At 44.1% G+C, this 16,547-nt stretch overlaps 1 protein-coding gene across 2 annotated transcripts in view; it reads left to right on the top strand.

Annotated features, from left to right (window-relative positions):
• SHROOM3 (shroom family member 3) overlaps nucleotides 1-16,547 on the top strand; it is a 298,494-nt gene that overhangs the window by 267,723 nt on the left and 14,224 nt on the right. The window contains exons 6-9 of one of the 2 annotated variants that reach the window (XM_028100739.2): nucleotides 4,901-4,974; nucleotides 8,960-9,859; nucleotides 10,989-11,477; nucleotides 14,486-14,636. In XM_028100739.2, coding sequence (XP_027956540.2) covers nucleotides 4,901-4,974; nucleotides 8,960-9,859; nucleotides 10,989-11,477; nucleotides 14,486-14,636 — 1,614 coding nt within the window. Of the gene's footprint in view, nucleotides 1-4,900; nucleotides 4,975-8,959; nucleotides 9,860-10,985; nucleotides 11,478-14,485; nucleotides 14,637-16,547 lie in introns of both variants that reach the window. The other variant, XM_088020569.1, reaches the window with a different exon arrangement.

Genomic DNA, 16,547 nt, shown 5'->3' with positions numbered 1-16,547 from the left:
CAGAAGATATTAGGAATTTACATCTAGGTTAGCACAGGGGAGAACACTCGTCCACTGTGCCTTCTCGCATTCTGTTTTCCCCAGCAGAGAAGTCAGTCATTTAGCAAGAATTTGTAGAGCATGTGTTGTATGAAAAGCACTGTACTATGAGGTTGAAGGAAACACAGAAGGACGTGAAGCTCATGCCTTTCTGGGGTTCACAACTGAGCAAGGAATATGATGAGCTTCTATATAAATGACTCACGGGACTAGCAAATGCTTTGGGAGCAGTGATAAATAATATGCTATGGAGGGGAGAGTGATTAATTCTAACTGAGGGGATCTAAGGGCTTCTCTTGAAGGAGATGGTATTTGAACCAGGCTGTGAAGGATGGGTAAGGTGTTGACAAAGGATTGGGGTTGGTAGAAACAGCTTCAAAGAAAGAAAAATTCAGACATTACTGCCCGAGAAGTTTTTTGCTGCACTGCTTCTGAAACCAAATACTGTACCCACCTAGATATTTTCTGTTTCAAAATACCCAGAAATACTTTCTCTCCAGGATAAATGCGCAAAAAATTGTATAGAGGCAATCCTCCATAAGCTTTCACTAAGCATTTTCTTCCCCTCAGAATGAAGCACAGAGCTAATTTCTACTCCTTATCCTACCACTAAAACACTTAAAATCCATGTATGTAACATACAATTTCAGCTAGTTTGATGAACTTCAGTAGCATAACGACCCCAACATTTTCTTAATTTTTCTTCCTGTGTTCTCTAAAGAAAACAGAAATGTTTAGGTAAAAACTAAATCATATTCTGCTATTTGTTTCTTACTATATTTCATTATTCTCCCTTGGGGAATTGGTTGGATGGCTCTGAATGTTACTCTGCTTTCTCCCCAAATATTGAGAAAGTCTGGTAAACTGGGAAATAAAGCTAAAACACAGGTGTAGGGAAATGACAAAATTCCTCCAAATCCCAGCTGAATATGTTATTTGAAAAACTTTTAGAAAAGTACAGAACATTATTTACATTCTCTTCAATAAAGAGAATACCATATTTAGATATTTAATTTGGGGACTTTGATGCCAGAAGGGGAAAATTTTCAAAATGAAATACTTTATCTGTGCTGCTTTGCTCCTACAAATTCTGAAAACAGATTACCAGCCCCCAGATTGTAATTGTGTCAGGACTGTGCTCTGGAGCACCCTTCTCCCATTTTCCCACCTGCAACCAGACCTTGCCTGCCCCAAGACCTGGTCCACAGCAAGGTCTTCACCTTGCATCTTTTTCATACAGCCGTCCTCTACCCTATTTGTAGAACTAGTTAAAAAGCAAAATAAAACTAGTCTCTACACAATTACTGTGGTTATTATTTCAGGATATTGTATTTTTTTAATGTGCATGAATTCTAGAGACTTTACCATTATTAAGCTTTAATGAAGGTATTCAATAAGAATTTGTCTCATCCCAGCTTTAGAGAACTCTGAGAAGTTACCCTGCAGAAACTGTCTGCCTACTAAGTTAAAGCCAAAATATGAAGTCGTTTTCTGGGGCTGGCTCATTCCATGGCCTCCTGAACAAATGTTCCTTGCTCCTGCCAGCCAGATGCTTATAGAGCAGGATTTTACAAGCTTTTGACAAGGATTCAGTTCCTTTTCAGAAGGCCATTAGTGAGGACAGTTTCTGCCTCCCAAACAAGGTCAACATGGAAGTCAGTTTCTCTGTTCATATAAATTGATCATTCTTGCACCTAAGTAACTGCAGAAGGCTGCCACCACTCATAGCCTGAGACCTGCTCAGACACTCAGGAGGCCTGGGCCTCTCCTTAGCCAGCGATGGTTATCTCTGAAACATGCAACCTCTTACTACTTCTGTTAATTCTTCTTCGTTTGAAAAGTGTAATTGCAGAACAAATGGATATTAGTGATGGCGCTGAAGACACATCAAATTCTTGCCTATTTCCTACTGTCTATGAAACTTTGGAAAACTTAACCTTTTTAAAATGGGTGGGCCCTGAAAAAGCTGCCAGAAAATACCCAAATATTTCTGCTTTGGAGATGGAAATTTACACCTATTCATTGCATAGATTTAGAATCCAGCAAAGGCTATAAAAAGAAACCTTTGGAGAAATAAGATTCCTGGCTGGGAGTTGCTTTTTCCAGATGCTGAGTTAGAGGTTTCTCTGGTTCTCACTGTATTTACAGAGACCTTGGTTCCTGAAATATGAGATATTCACCATGTGATGGTGTGACAAACATCATTTAACTGCTGAGGAAATTGCTTAGTTCATCCCACAGTGTTGGATATAGGCTTGGTTCTGTAGAATGCAGCTTGTAAATCATTTAGCACCCATTCAAGCTTGTGCATAAACAGAATCACCTTTCCACAAAATGCGAAGGTACAAATAGCTAATAATAATAATGTCTACTATGTATGCACCAGTCATTGTTCTACATGTTTTATAAGCATAAAAATAATCCTCACATCTACGCAAAGAAGTAGATACTGTTGTTATCTCTGTATTACATATGAGGGATCTGAGACACAGAAAGGATGAGAAATTTGCCCAAGGTAGTGGGAGGGAGGTTTTTGACCCCATGCTGTCTGACTCCAGATTCTGCAAGTCACTATACCATGCTCCCTCCTTGCATAAAAAAAGACTGGAGGAGGGAGGAGGCAAGAGTTAAATATCTATCTGAAAACTTCAAGCCAATGAATTGATTTCATTTTAACATTTACTGATTACTGTTATTCACATTTAAATAAAAATTTGAGATTTCTCAAATGGATTCCTAATTCATTTTTGCAGATACTTGGAAACTGATATCCAAAGTAGATGAATACTATATCATCTTCATATTTCACTGGCCACAGAGTTAGTTAGCAGGATATCTAACTCTGAACCCAAAGCAAGAGTGTAAGGATTGGGACTCAATTTACTTTAGGTTTATAATAAAGTTTTAAGTTTGCTATGCCTAACGAAGACTAAGAACAGGGGTATTTTTTAAGTCAGTCATCAGAAGTCAGGTAACTAACAAACACAAATAGACATTTACCCAAGTATCTATTGGAATATACCTTGTATTTCTCCCATAGCCATCGCTGTTTCCTAAATTGCCGTAAGTACTTTATTTTCTATAAACTGGTAAGAAGTATAAAGTCTTCTTTGGCAGTGAATATATGCCCAAAACAGAGCAAGTAAATGCAACAGAAATTGATCTCCTTGGGCTTGTACTAGGTTGGACTTCTGTCCAAATGATATTGTCATCGACAGATTTAGAGAGTTTTCTTAATGGCCTGTTAGTGGGTCTAACTTCCTTTATCTTGTGCACACCCACATAAATATCAGCTTAAGCTTGATATTCTGGGGGCCAACTCATGTGACTGCAGAAGTTAAACTCCTTCTCATACTGAAATTCAAAGGAAATAAGAAAATGGGAAAATAGACTTAATTGTTAGTGGACAAGGAGCTCACAGGGGATCTAGAGGCATTCCCACTTAATTGCACATTCTTGTCAAGAGGCGGGTGGAGCGGGGAAAGATTTTAGAAGGACCATAAGGTTCCACGGAGAGCAGGAATTCCCATTCCCTAGAGTGGTATTTGAGCAAATCGGAGACACATGGAACTCCTTTTTCTCAGAGTATTCAAATCTGATTGCATCCAGCCCAGCCTCTACTCACTTACGAAGATGCCAAGGACAGATCTTGGGCTTTGAAGACATCATGGTTTGAATGCTCGCTCCTCCACTTTAACTGTGGGTAAATACTTCACCTCTCTGAGCTGCAGTTACCTCCCTCCCCTTAGTGTTATAGATTAAATCACAGAGGGAATACTAGGTTGCCTGATACAATTCCAGGCACATAATTTGAGGGTTTTAAGGTACTTTGCAGTGTCTGGGACTCAGTAAATGTAATACGGGAGAACTGCAGTTCACAATATTCACTTGTTTTTCCTTCCCGCCTACTACCACCTTTGGCTCTTTTTTTTATTGCCTTTTAGTACTTCTACCACTGACTGGAACACCCCCCCCAAAAAAAGGTGGAAAGCAGTTAGCCCTTTGGACAGATTAATGGTGAAATAAGTTGCTAAAACTAAGAGTAGGGATCAATATGGATTTAATTTCTCTGTTATTTATAAATAATTGAAAATTAGATGTATTATCAATAGCAACATCCTTGTCTTCATCAAGACCTGTTCACATGGGCCAAATTTTATGCTATCAAAAACTCACCAAAAAAAACAAAAAACACCTCACCTATCACCCTTTCAGGAAACCAATCTATATACCCTTACTGAAAGCAAAAACAAGTAATGACTACCCCTGAAAAGTTACCAGAGTTACTGATATTACATGTGGGTGAGATGTTTTTTCCTGAAGGGAATATACTTCAACCTGATTACAAGCCAGATTCATATCTTTTCTCTAATTAGAACCCAGAACATTTGAGATTTTTGCTAAATTCAATAAACGATCATTTTCCTTGTCATCTCCCATATTTCCCTATTGCTGTTTCAAAAGTTTGGCCCTTTGAAATAATTTTCATCATTATATTTCAAGTACAGCGGTTATTTTGAACCCTGGAGGTAACTGCCATCAGACTTCTGCTTAGAAAACGTCTTTGTGAGGAGAGGCACCTGGGGAGACAGACGGAGGTGCAAATCCTAGCTCTGCCACTTGGGAAGGGTCTTGGCAAGGGTAACTGCTTTGGGCCTGTGTCGTCCTTGCTGCTCTGGGGTTGACAGTGTTGCTGGGGCCTTGGGGGTGAAGTGGATAGTATGCAACAGTGCTGTGTTGGTGCCTGACGCTAAGTAGTAGGTCTCCAATAAATGTTCCTTCTCCTTTCTACCTCCACCCCCTTGGTAAATTTAAATGCCTCTTTGTTGGTCATAATGCTGTGCCTTTCTTGTGTTTCAAGGATGTGGTTTTGGGGGAAAGCAACAGCTTCGGTCTTGTGAAGGATCCATGTTATCTGGCTGGCCCTGGGTCCAGGTATGTATGTGTATTTATGAGGCCCTCTGCCTCATGAATGCTGCTGGAGTTAAATGTTTCTCTTCCGCTCTATGAGAAAGAGAAATGTGACATTAAGATGTTTCATATTATTGTGTGCCGCCTTTTCAATTTGTCTAGGCCATAGGAAACTTCTAAATTTTTTATTTGAAGGTGACTTTCTCTAAGAATGATACTTACTCAGAATAGGTTTTGAATGTGCACTAGGGAGGCAGGAGTTGACTTCAGTTAAGTTTAGCCTTAGAGTAGGAGATGCTCTTCTCAAGCATATCCTGTGGCTCACAGCTGGGACCTCACTTGTGTGGCTCTCTTCCAGTTCTGTGCACAAAGGATCAAGTCTGGTGACTAAAGCACTAAAGGAAGAATGAGCATTTCATGAACAGCTTCACAGAACAAGACAAATTTATCAGAAGCACACGAAGTAAAAAATAAAGCTCCCAAATCATAATTTTTAGGCACTTAGGGATAGAAAATAGGAGAGTTAGTTTAAAATTGCCATCAAGGGGTGCCTGGGTGGCTCAGCTGGTTAAGAGTCAGCCTTTGGCTCAGGGTTCGAGCCCGAAGTTGGGCTCCCTGCTCAGCGGGGAGTCTGCCCCCCCCCCACTCTCTCTCTCTCTCAAAAAAAAAAAGGCAGCCCATGTGGTGTCAGGAAGTGGGTATTAAGTTACCTTCTTTACTAGCAGACTTCCCCGGCTACGTGCTCTTGCTCCCATAGTTGTGCTTAAAGTGAAGAAAGTATTCAAGGTGAGGCTCAGAACTTTGGTTAGTTTCAGTGCATTGCTTAAAAGCTAGAGACAAGGGAAAACTGACAGTGACCTAGAGCATTGCCAAAAGAGAATTGTCTAAAGTCAAAGGTGAAACTCAACCACAAAAAATCAAGTACCTCAATTACAAAAAGAACTTGAGTAGACATTTCTCCAGAGATGATAAAAAACGGCCAACAAGCATATGAAAAGATGCTCAACATCACTCTCAGAGAAACACAAATCAAAACCACAGTAAGATACCACCTCATACCCACTGGGATGGTTACTATAAAAACAAAAACAGAAACAAAACAAAACCGTAAGGAAACAAGTGTTGGGGAGCATCTGAAGACATTGGACCCCTTGTGCAAACATGACTACTAGGCTCCTTCCCCCCCCACTTCCTACCACCCCTAATTTATAGCCTGGTAATAAATGTCTTTCCCCCCACCGAAAACAATTGTTGGTGGGATTGCAAAATGGTCCAGCTGCCTTGGAAAACAGGATGTAGGTTCCTCAAAAAAAATTAAAAATAGATCTACCATATCCCTTGGCAGTCCCACTTCTGAGTATATCGGGAAGAGTTGAAAGCAATGTCTCAAAGAGGTATTTTCATACCCATGTTCATAGCATCACTACTCAATAGGAAAGTGAAAGCAACACAAATGTCCATCAACAGATTTAAAAAATGTGGTACATTCATATAATAGAGTATTATTTAGTCTTAAAAGGGGAATTCTGGCACATGCTACAACGTGGATGAATCTTGAAGACATCACGCTAAGTGAAATACGCCAGAGACAATAAGACAGATACTCTAATTCCACTTACATAAGGCATCTTAAAGTAGTCAAATCCATCGAAACAGGAAGTAGAGGTGATAAGGGCTGGGAGGAGTTGTTACTTAGTAGGTATAGCGTTTCAGATTTACAAGGAGAGAGAGTTCTGGAGATCTGTTGCACAACAATACGGATATTCTTAACACTACTGAACCAAACATTTAAAAATAGAGTAGTAAATTTTATGTGTTTATCACATTTAAAAAAAAGCTATGAAGAAAAAAAATGAGACTAAATGCTTTCAAACTCCATTCTTGAATGTTAGGATTCCTAAATACCTATCAACAGCTGTTTGCCTCTCACTCTACTACTACACTCTAGTATAAAGGAGACTCAAGGACGCCTGGGTGGCTCAGTCGGTTAAGCGTCTGCCTTCGGCTCAGGTCATGATCCCAGGGTCCTGGGATCGAGTCCCACATGGAGCTCCCTGCTCAGCGGGAAGCCTGCCTTTCCCTCTGCCTGCTGCTCCCCCTGCTTGTGCTTGCTCTGACAGATAAATAAAATCTTTAAAAAATAATTAAAAGACTTGGGGCGCCTGGATGGCTCAGTCATTGGGCATCTGCCTTCGGCTCGGGTCATGATCCCGGGGTCCTGGGATCGAGCCCCGCATCAGGCTCCCTGCTCAGCGGGAAGCCTGCTTCTCCCTCTCCCACTCCCCCTGCTTGTGTTCCCTCTCTAGCTGTCTCTCTCTCTGTCAAATAAATAAAATCTTAAAAAAAAAAAAATACACGTACTCTTAAAAAAAAAGACTCTCAAACAAAATCTTTTACCCTATCCTTTGTTCTTGAAAAAATATAATCACCAAGGAGAAGCATTCTCAACCAGACTAAGCATTTAACTCAAATATTACCTTCAAGAATACCCAATTTAAGTATGGTTCTTATAAACTAAGAAGATTAAACAAAAACTAAAAATATATCAATATTTGGGCTTTATTTTAAATAAAGGATATTACATTTTGGTTTTTAGCAATGTCTCTCCTTTTAAAAAAGCCTCAAGATACAAATATAATAAAACAAAGGTACCCACGTTAGTCATTAAAACAGATTCCAGTTATTCCATGTCCAATTAGAGGATGCTGAGTTTAAAAAATAGTTTACATCCTAGTCTAAACAGCAATTGGGCAGAGACATTGCTTGTTCAGCAGACATTTACTGAGAGGGTACTTTGTACCAAGTACTGAGGATACCAAAATGAATACAGAAGGAATGCACCCAGCAGATCCCCTGCCTTTGGATTTTCAGTTCACCCATTTGGGAACCCACCAAGAAGTACAAAGTAGCCAATCTTAGATATCGAGAGGTTCCTGGTAAAGAAACCGCCTCTACATGAAAAGGGTATTTCAGAGAAAGGGCAGGTTTGCATCTGAGGGAGATGGGCCCCTTAACCATCTGCATTTATAATACAAAAAAAACAACATCACGAGAAGAGCTAATTTGGTTCTTTGCAGTCTTTCCCTTCCATATGCTGCGTTACCCTTGCCTGGCACTTGGACGGTTTTATGCAGGCCTGTGCTGGGGCTCTGCCTGGGGACTGAGCCACAGCTCCCTCAGGACTCAGATCTGTAAAATGAAAAGTTCCATCTGCTCTCCAGATTCACTTGCATACCAGCCAGGGAGCTCCAAATGTGGAATTTTCAAATTAGGGTGGGTTTGCTGGAGGTTGGTTCTATGCTCACATTAACTCTTGCAGGGTAGCAGGCAGTGCTGTGGATTTCTGTTTTCCTCTAGAACATAGTAACAAAAGTATTGGAAATTGTTGGGTTTGTCCTCAGAGCCAAGGTAGAGGACAGGGGTTTAAATCACCAGGTACCCTATTTGATCAAGCTCTCCAGAGAGAATTGCTTATTAGCTCCTTGGGTGAGACTCTCCCCCTCCTTCTTACTTTCCATTCTAAAAAATGAAAACACTAGGAGACTAAGGGAAAATGGTAAATCCTTTAGATTCAGCAGCCCTCCCTGAGGCTTTCCAAACAGACCTGTCCCATGGGGATCACACTGGGAGAGAATAAGGCAGCACTCTTTTCCCAAAGTAGCCCTAAAAGGGGCTGAAGAAATGTACCTGTTTCATTTTATATCCTGAAGTCTGCCCTGCAAAGCCGGGATATGTGTGCTGGGGGTGGGTGGGTGGGGGGCGGTGAGCAGCGAGAGCGAGCTAATAATAGGAAACGCCTTGTGGTCCCAGGTCTGCCATTTGACATTTTCTTGTAGGAGTTTAGGCCTGTTTGGCAACTTTTTAAAACTCGGTTCTTTGTATGAGCAGCCTGTGTGCAGCTTCTCCAAGTCCTTTTCCCTAAATGCTTTCCCATCTGTGTAATGAACTCTGGGTTCAGTATCTGCCCCTTTCTTCTGAGCCATAACCCTGTGTTTGTATCCTGCTCCAGGTCACTCAGTTGTTCAGAAAGAGGCCATGAAGACATGCCGTTGCTCAAACACCATCCCAGCCCTCGTTGGGGTGGTCCAGGCTGCAAAGCAGTTGGTGGTGCCTCTGTCCCCAGCAAATGTCCTGGACCCCTGGACCCTCAGAGGCAGGCTAGCAGAACAATGCCTTGCCCCGGGCTGCTACCCACAGGAATGCCAGGGCACCTCACAGACACCAGGGCTGCACCCTTGACCCCACTCGGCTCCGCTCTGCCTTCCCCTGCACCCTTGAGCTCTCAGGCTGCAACCGATCAGCCGACTGGAAGGGATGGTCCGATGGGGCAACAGCCTCTTCCACCCTACACCCAAGCAGTGACCCACAGAAGTGACGGTCACGGCCTCGTCCAGCCTGCCAGTCCAAGAGGCCATGAGCCCAACAGCCCAGAGCATGGGATGGAAGAGGCAACAAGGAGGCGGGTCTCGCTGGCTCAGCGGCCTGCCCTGCCTCGGGTGAAGTGGGCCCACGCAGTCAGAGAGGACAGCCTCCCTGAGGACTCTTCGTCACCTGAGTTTGCAAACCTGAAGCACTACAAAACACAGCAGCCTCCTCCAAGCTCAAGCAGCACTCTTGAGGACACGCCTCTTGGGACCCCAAGCACTCCAGGGAGGCTCTCCCTCCGAATATCTGAGTCAGTCCTGCAGACCTCCCCACCACCTCGGGAGGACTATGATGATGAAGTGTTTGTGAAGGACTTGTACCCCAATGCCACTTCCAGTCCCACATTTGACCTGCCCCCACCCCCACCGCCTCCACTGAGCCAGGACACCCCTGTGAATAGCTTGGACGACTTCCCTCCACCTCCTCCCCAAGCTATGTATGAGGCAGAGCTGGTCGGTGAGGATTACAAGGAGCCCTGGACCAGGTAAGTGGGCAGACTCTGTAGGGCAAGCCCCCCGCACTGAGGAAGGAAAGGATGGCCCTCTTATGAGACACTTTCACACTGCAGACTCCCCAGATCCTCCTTCCATTGGCCACTAGAGAGCCCTGGTGTGGAGATTTTCTATACACACAAGTCATGAGACTAGCAGAATGGTTTCATTTGTCTACCTTGGCCGGTCGTTACCTTAGTACCCAAGACTAGCCTGGGAACAGAGGAACAGGAGTCGTGACAGTGACACCAAAGCCCAAAAGGCACAGTTCACTCCATGGGCAGGATAAATTCAAAGCGTCCAAATAAATAACATGCCTCTTCCCTCCTTGTGTTCTGAATCCGTTAAGAAGACAAAGTAGGAAGACATAGAAGACAAAAATACCACTTTTATTACTGATAGAGCTGATACTAGGAAATATGGCTTCTCTGTGAGTGTACATGGGCCTTGTGATGCTAAGCCCTAGCAGGTTTACTTGCCTAGCCCCAGGCCGTGCTAGACACACACTGGGTGTGTGTGTAGAGAGAGAGACGTATAGATTAGCCCAGAGGCAGCCTCACTCAAAAGAAAAAGAGGCTGGACTATGGACAGGCTATGGTCAGCTTTCTTTCCAAAGTCACGCCATGTCCATCAGAAAGGATAAAGAACAGAGCTAAAGGTCAGTTAATGTGTAGGGAAAACCTTGTGGAAGCCAAAAGAATGGGTAGAAGCCCTTCCCAACAAATAGTCCCTGGGACAAGCGATCTCTGAACCCCAGAAGAACACAATGCCTCTGTGCTTTCCCCCTCTAAACACCACAGGAGTGATGTACCACCCCCGCCCTCTTCCCCTGGTCCTTTCAGAAAGCTCTGGAATCTCACTGCCACATTCACCAAAGCTGAATTCCTACTAGATCCATCCCGTTTAAAAAGCCACACAGCTTCTGTGACCAACTGCTGGGCTGAGGAGAATGCCCTTTAGGACCCTGCAGTTTGGGGGGAATGATAACCTCAGAGGAGGACTACCTTGTCCCCACCATTCCTCATGTGAGAGCCACAGCCCTGATGTGGAAAACGTCCCCTTAGTCTTCCTACCTTTCTGCTGACTCCTTTCTTACCCTCTCTTTTTTAATATCCCCAGCAGCTCCAGCAAATTTGCCAAGGTTACAGTTGCCAAGGAAAGGCCCATTCCGGGTACAGTCCATTTGGTTGGTAGTCCGGTACCGGCTTCCAAATCCCAAACTTCTGTCAAGGTTTCAGAGGCCAACGAGACCAACCCACCTTCCAGCATGGGTGCTCTGCCCCACCCTGATGGGGCTCTTGGCAAGCAGCCAAGCCCCGGGCAGCCACCTCCCATCCATGACCCAGTCTGTGGGCCTCGGGGTTTAGAAAAGAATGTCAGTTCCGGCCCTCAGAAGACCTCAGAAGACATCAGAACAGAGGCTCTGGCCAAGGAAATTGTCCACCAGGACAAATCTCTGGCAGACATTTTGGATCCAGACTCCAGAATGAAGACAACTATGGACCTGATGGAAGGTTTGTTTCCCCGAGATATTAACTTGCTGAAGGAGAACAGCATAAAGAGAAAGGCCATGCAGAGAACTGTCAACTGTGCAGAATACGAAGGCAAGAGGTAAGGCCCTGGCAATGCCCGCAAAGAGACTCACATTTAAACTCCTTCCATGGGGGTGGTGGTAAGTCTAGGACAACTTACCTGATGTTTTCCTGCCTCCAGAGATTCCGACCCAATAGTGACACTCCATCTCAGTCTTAGGAGAATGGCCCTGAGGTGTAGGACGTAGGACTGACCGCCCTTGAATTACCAGGCACTTGCCCAACAAAAATATTAATAGTGGTGATAACTGCCATTAATACCGTTAATATTGTTCATATTCTTTGTGTTAATCATTGTATTAATTTTTTATATAAACATTATTTCATTTAGTCTTTTTTTTTTAAAGATTTTATTTATTTATTTATTTGAGAGAGAGAGAGCACGAGAGGGAAGAGGGTCAGAGGGAGAAGCAGACTCCCTGCTGAGCAGGGAGCCCGATGTGGGACTTGATCCCTGGACTCCAGGATCATGACCCGAGCCGAAGGCAGTCGCTTAACCAACTGAGCCACCCAGGCGCCCCTATTTCATTTAGTCTTCACAAGAACCTCCTGACACAGCTACCAATTGTATCTCCCTTTTACAAATGAGCAAAGTGAAGCACAGAGCAATTAAGACCGTGCCCGACCAAAGTCCTAGAACATGTGAGAGTGGTGGCATCTGGATTTGAACTCGGCACTATGACCGTGCCCCCAACTCAGTAAGCAAGCAACTGCCCATTCTCTGTCAGAGTCACCTTGATAGCCCCCCAGGGGTCCGTGCGGAGAGAGGCAGGGGGAAGTGGTGAGCACATAAGAGGCCTCTGCACGGCAGAGGTGAGCACAGACTGTAAGAAGGATGAAGCCTAGACAGATGGGTTTATTTACTACACTGACATCCGTCCACCTTTCAAGAGGGTGGATGTTCGCTTCATCCTGAACAGCAAAAAAGACCAGAACGTGGGCGCACTCTTATGGTTTTGTTCAGCTGGTGAGCCTCTGCTCCTGAAGCCGCCCTGAGCGTGTGTTTACTGTGGTGTGATGCGTCCCAGACCCCAGGCACCGGGGTGAGCCGTCTGTATTTGCCATTCTTCTGCTTTCTCCTGGGTTATTGCAGTATTTTCTTGCATGTTTGATTTCCTTAAAGGATGACTGTGGGAAAGGTTTAGGGTGGTTTTTGTTTTCTTTTTAATTTTCAGTGAAAGCTATGTGGATTGATGGACTGGAACTCCACAGTTAGTGGCTTCTAGACTAAATAAAAACAGCATTTCATCTAAATTCGGTCTTGCCTTTTAGAAATTTCCAACTAATCTGAACTAAATTACTAACAGGAATACTATGTTTTGATTTGCGGGAGGGGGAGAAAGGAAAGAGTTATGGAGTCCTTATGAGCTCTTTGATAGTTTGTTGGAGACTCTCCTAATATGAGGCCTGAACCATCCCCTTATCCATCCCCTTCTTCAGACTTGGCAGAGACGAACTGAGGTGAAGTGATTTATCCAGGGTCATGTGTTTAGCAAACATTTACTGAGCAATATAGATTAGTGATAAATGTTCTAAGCAACATTTAATTCAGTTAATTGAAGAAACTGGAAAAGGTCTTCTGATATGCTTTTCCCCCAGATATATTGTGTGTGTGTGTATATATATATATATATAAATATATATATATATTTTTATATATATATATACAATGTGCAGGGCAATCCACTGGGTTCCATGAGGGGCCCAAAGATGTGTCTCTGTGGGTATGCCAGTCACTTAACTATGGGTATTTGTAGTAGATCAAAATTAGGAGCTTCCATTCTGTTCTCTGACCACTTGCTGTAGAAAGTCCAAAGGAACTTACAAATACATCCTTAGCAAAGCATTTCCTAGCATTATCACTGAGAACTTGCGTTCTCTCAGTCAATGTATAAGTGAAATGGTCCTGTAACTTTTGCAGCACTGAGACCTTCTGGAGAAATTTCAAAAGGGTGGCATGCGCCATCTTCTGGTGGAAAGGAGCACTGCCCTGTTGTGCGTGAGACTCAGCGCAAACAGCCTTTGTGAGGGTTAATTAAATGCCTGAGAAGCCAATTTGTAATGCAATGAATATATCTGGAGGAAAAGCGTATCAGAAGACCTTTTCCAGTTTCTTCAATTAACTGAATTAAATGTTGCTTAGAACATTTATCATTAAACTATATTGCTTAGAAGAATAGTCCTAGCAAGGAGGAAACTAGTAAAAATGACTTTTGTGTGTGTGTGTGGTTCTTTATTCCTCAGGAAAACGATGGCCTAGATGTTAAATAAAGTCACCAGGTTGAAATACCTCTCCCAGAAAACCTAACCCACCTCCATAGGGTCATTTCTTCAACTAGTAGCATCTGACCTATACTCGGAGAGACAGCTTGGTTATAGTAAAACAGAGAACACTAGATATCGGGTTTCTCAATTCTTGGTTTGTTCTCCAAACTCTCGAAACCCCTGCTGTGTAACTAAAGAGTCGACTTCACACCTTGTCCTCACTGACCGGCAGGCTCTAGGTCTCTTAGGCTCATCTGGCATATCATGCTTACATGAGACAGAAAAGTGGAAAGTGTCCAGGCAGCAATTAGAGCAGGCGTCAGGAAGATTATGGTGGCCCTGGAAGACTAGGAAACAACCTGCAATCTGAGATGTGTGCAGCACCTTGGAAATACCTTCACAGTCATGGAGTCACAGCTCCCCCATGGTCTTTCTGTGAAATAGGGAGTGAACATCGTCCTTATATTTATCACAGAAGGAGAAACCCGCAGGGAGGTTAAATGACTCGCCCAGAGTCATCTGGCGGATCCACAGGCCTGACTCCCAGACTTCTTCCATGGTACTGTCTTTGGTGTTTTCCAGCCCAGGTCTGCCTGAATCAAGAGCCCTATGCAGAGTAGTCGCTCCTTAGTAAATATTTATTCATCCTGATTTCTGGGAAGGGACTGAATAGAACTTTTTACATGTTTCTGAATGGACAGGCAGGCAGTGACATGAAGCTTCTGGAATATGCTATGAACTTTTTTGTTCTTTATGGTGCAGGAGTGAAGATAAGGAAGCAGTGGGCATGCTGGTCACCTGCCCTGCCTACTACAGTGTGTCTGCTCCCAAGGCCGAACTTCTGAACAAGATCAAAGATATGCCAGAAGAGGCGAACGAGGGAGAGGAGCCGGTGGATGTCAACGAAAAGAAGGTAAAGGAAGAACTGGGGCCTGCGTTCTCTTCTCCCCAAAAAGAGAGTCAAAGTCCTAGCAAGGCTACTGGCCCCTTAGGGCAGGAGAGTGAGAAGGGCCTGTCCCATCACCAGCCCGGCCCATACCGTCACTGGACCCTCAGCTTCTTGGCACTTAGTGATTTCTCACAGCTTTCCTGTCATTTTCAGTTTTACAGATGACAAAAGTCAAGGTTACTGCCTAAAAGTCACATAGCTGAGACTAAAACCCAGGTTCCCTGCCTCTTAATCCAACACAGAGACACCCCAACACTCTTCTCAGAGCTGACCAGCCAAAGCCCATGGTCGGGGTCATTTTCCTTTCATGTTTCATGGTCAGAAGGACCATGGAAACCGGAAAACGTAGAAACTTTAAGGGAAAAGAGCGATTGTCAAAAGACACTTGTGAGAAGAGGTAACGTTAATCTTTAGGTTCCCCAGCGCTCTCTGCAATACCCCAGGGAAGAGCCTGGAAGCACTACTGGAATTTAGCTGTTAGCAGTTGATACTGCCACAGAAATTTCAAATGTAAAAAGCATTTTACAAATGCCCGTGATGCCGCCTGTCTTCCCGCATACCCTGGAGATCTGAGCCCCACGGTGCCTGCAGGGGAGAAAGTTCTCGCCATTCTACTTTCCCTACAGCCCCAGAGGGGCTGCCTGCCCCTGTGCTTTCAGCTCTCCATATGAGTCAGGCCTGCATGCTGAAAAAGGACTCTTTGTTAAAGCTTTTCTCTTGCTGAGCTTGGAATGTAAGTGGTTCTCAGTGGTACCAATTTCAGGAGCAGCTTTCTTATGTGATTCTATTTCATTTACTCTCTGTGTCCTAAGTTCTCTGGTTTCAGTGTGGGTTGAGACCACAGGATATAGACCCTGGGAGCAGGGAGTCATGGGGCAGGAGGATTTAGGGATTTTGGAAGCCCCTCCATCAGGGGGATTCCTCCCTTCCCACTGCTCTAGGTCCACTGGCTTCGCGGGCCCCCCGAGTGTATGGCTGACACACTGACGGGCCACTCTAGTGACATACTCTCCTAGCCCAAGTTTTTCCTGTGTGAACACCTGCTTTGTGGCACACCTTCTGGCACGTCCCTTACTTCAGTGCCGCCAAATGCCCCCATTTAATGGGTCCTCTGGTCAGGAAAAAAAACCCACCTGCTCTGGTCTCTCTATATTTATCCCAAAGAGGGAGCTCTATAAACACCATCACGGGTACCAGGTTGTCATGACCTCTTTCACTGAATATTTGACAGGTTTTTGTTTTGGTTTTTTTGCATGTAGACATACCTTATTTTACAGTAGCAGTGGGACAAATTACTCATTGCTTTAAAAAAAAAAAAAAGCATTTCCATCACTTTATTATCAGCCTCTCACTCTGATGATTATGTGGCAAAAGTATTTTTAGACCGAGACTATAAAGGCACTGAGGATGAATACTCACAGGAAGTAGCAGCAGGTGCCATGTAGCGAGCACTTCTTGTTACGCGGGGGCCGTGTTTTTCATAGTGCTGTATTATCTTTATTTCCACAAAACTGCCTTCACACCTGTATTGCCACATTTTACACTGAAGTCATCACAATGAGTCAGGAGGAGTCAGGGCGAGAGGAGAAGACAAGGCATGCAAGACAAAGGACTGGCCTAGAAAAAGACCTGGAAAAACACAGGGAGCATGTGTACACTGAAGAAAGCTTTCGCCAGAAGTTTGATATTTTGGGATGTAAAACAAAAAGGCCCCTGCCTAAGTCAGAAATTACCAAATTTAGAGGATCGCACAGGAAGGCGACAAATCCCAGACGACGAGGCTGGGAGGCTCCACAGGGCCCAGAAGTCATGGAGGTCACATGGGGCTCTGTGTGAAAGGCTGAAGAGTTTGGATCTTACTGTTGGGCAGAAGAC

Source organism: Eumetopias jubatus, unplaced genomic scaffold, assembly GCF_037043125.1.
Source record: "Eumetopias jubatus isolate StellerSeaLion01/CBP00866 unplaced genomic scaffold, mEumJub1_p1.0 scaffold_2, whole genome shotgun sequence".
Classification (NCBI taxonomy): Eukaryota; Metazoa; Chordata; class Mammalia; order Carnivora; family Otariidae; genus Eumetopias; species Eumetopias jubatus.
This window is presented reverse-complemented; position numbering and strand designations above follow the sequence as displayed.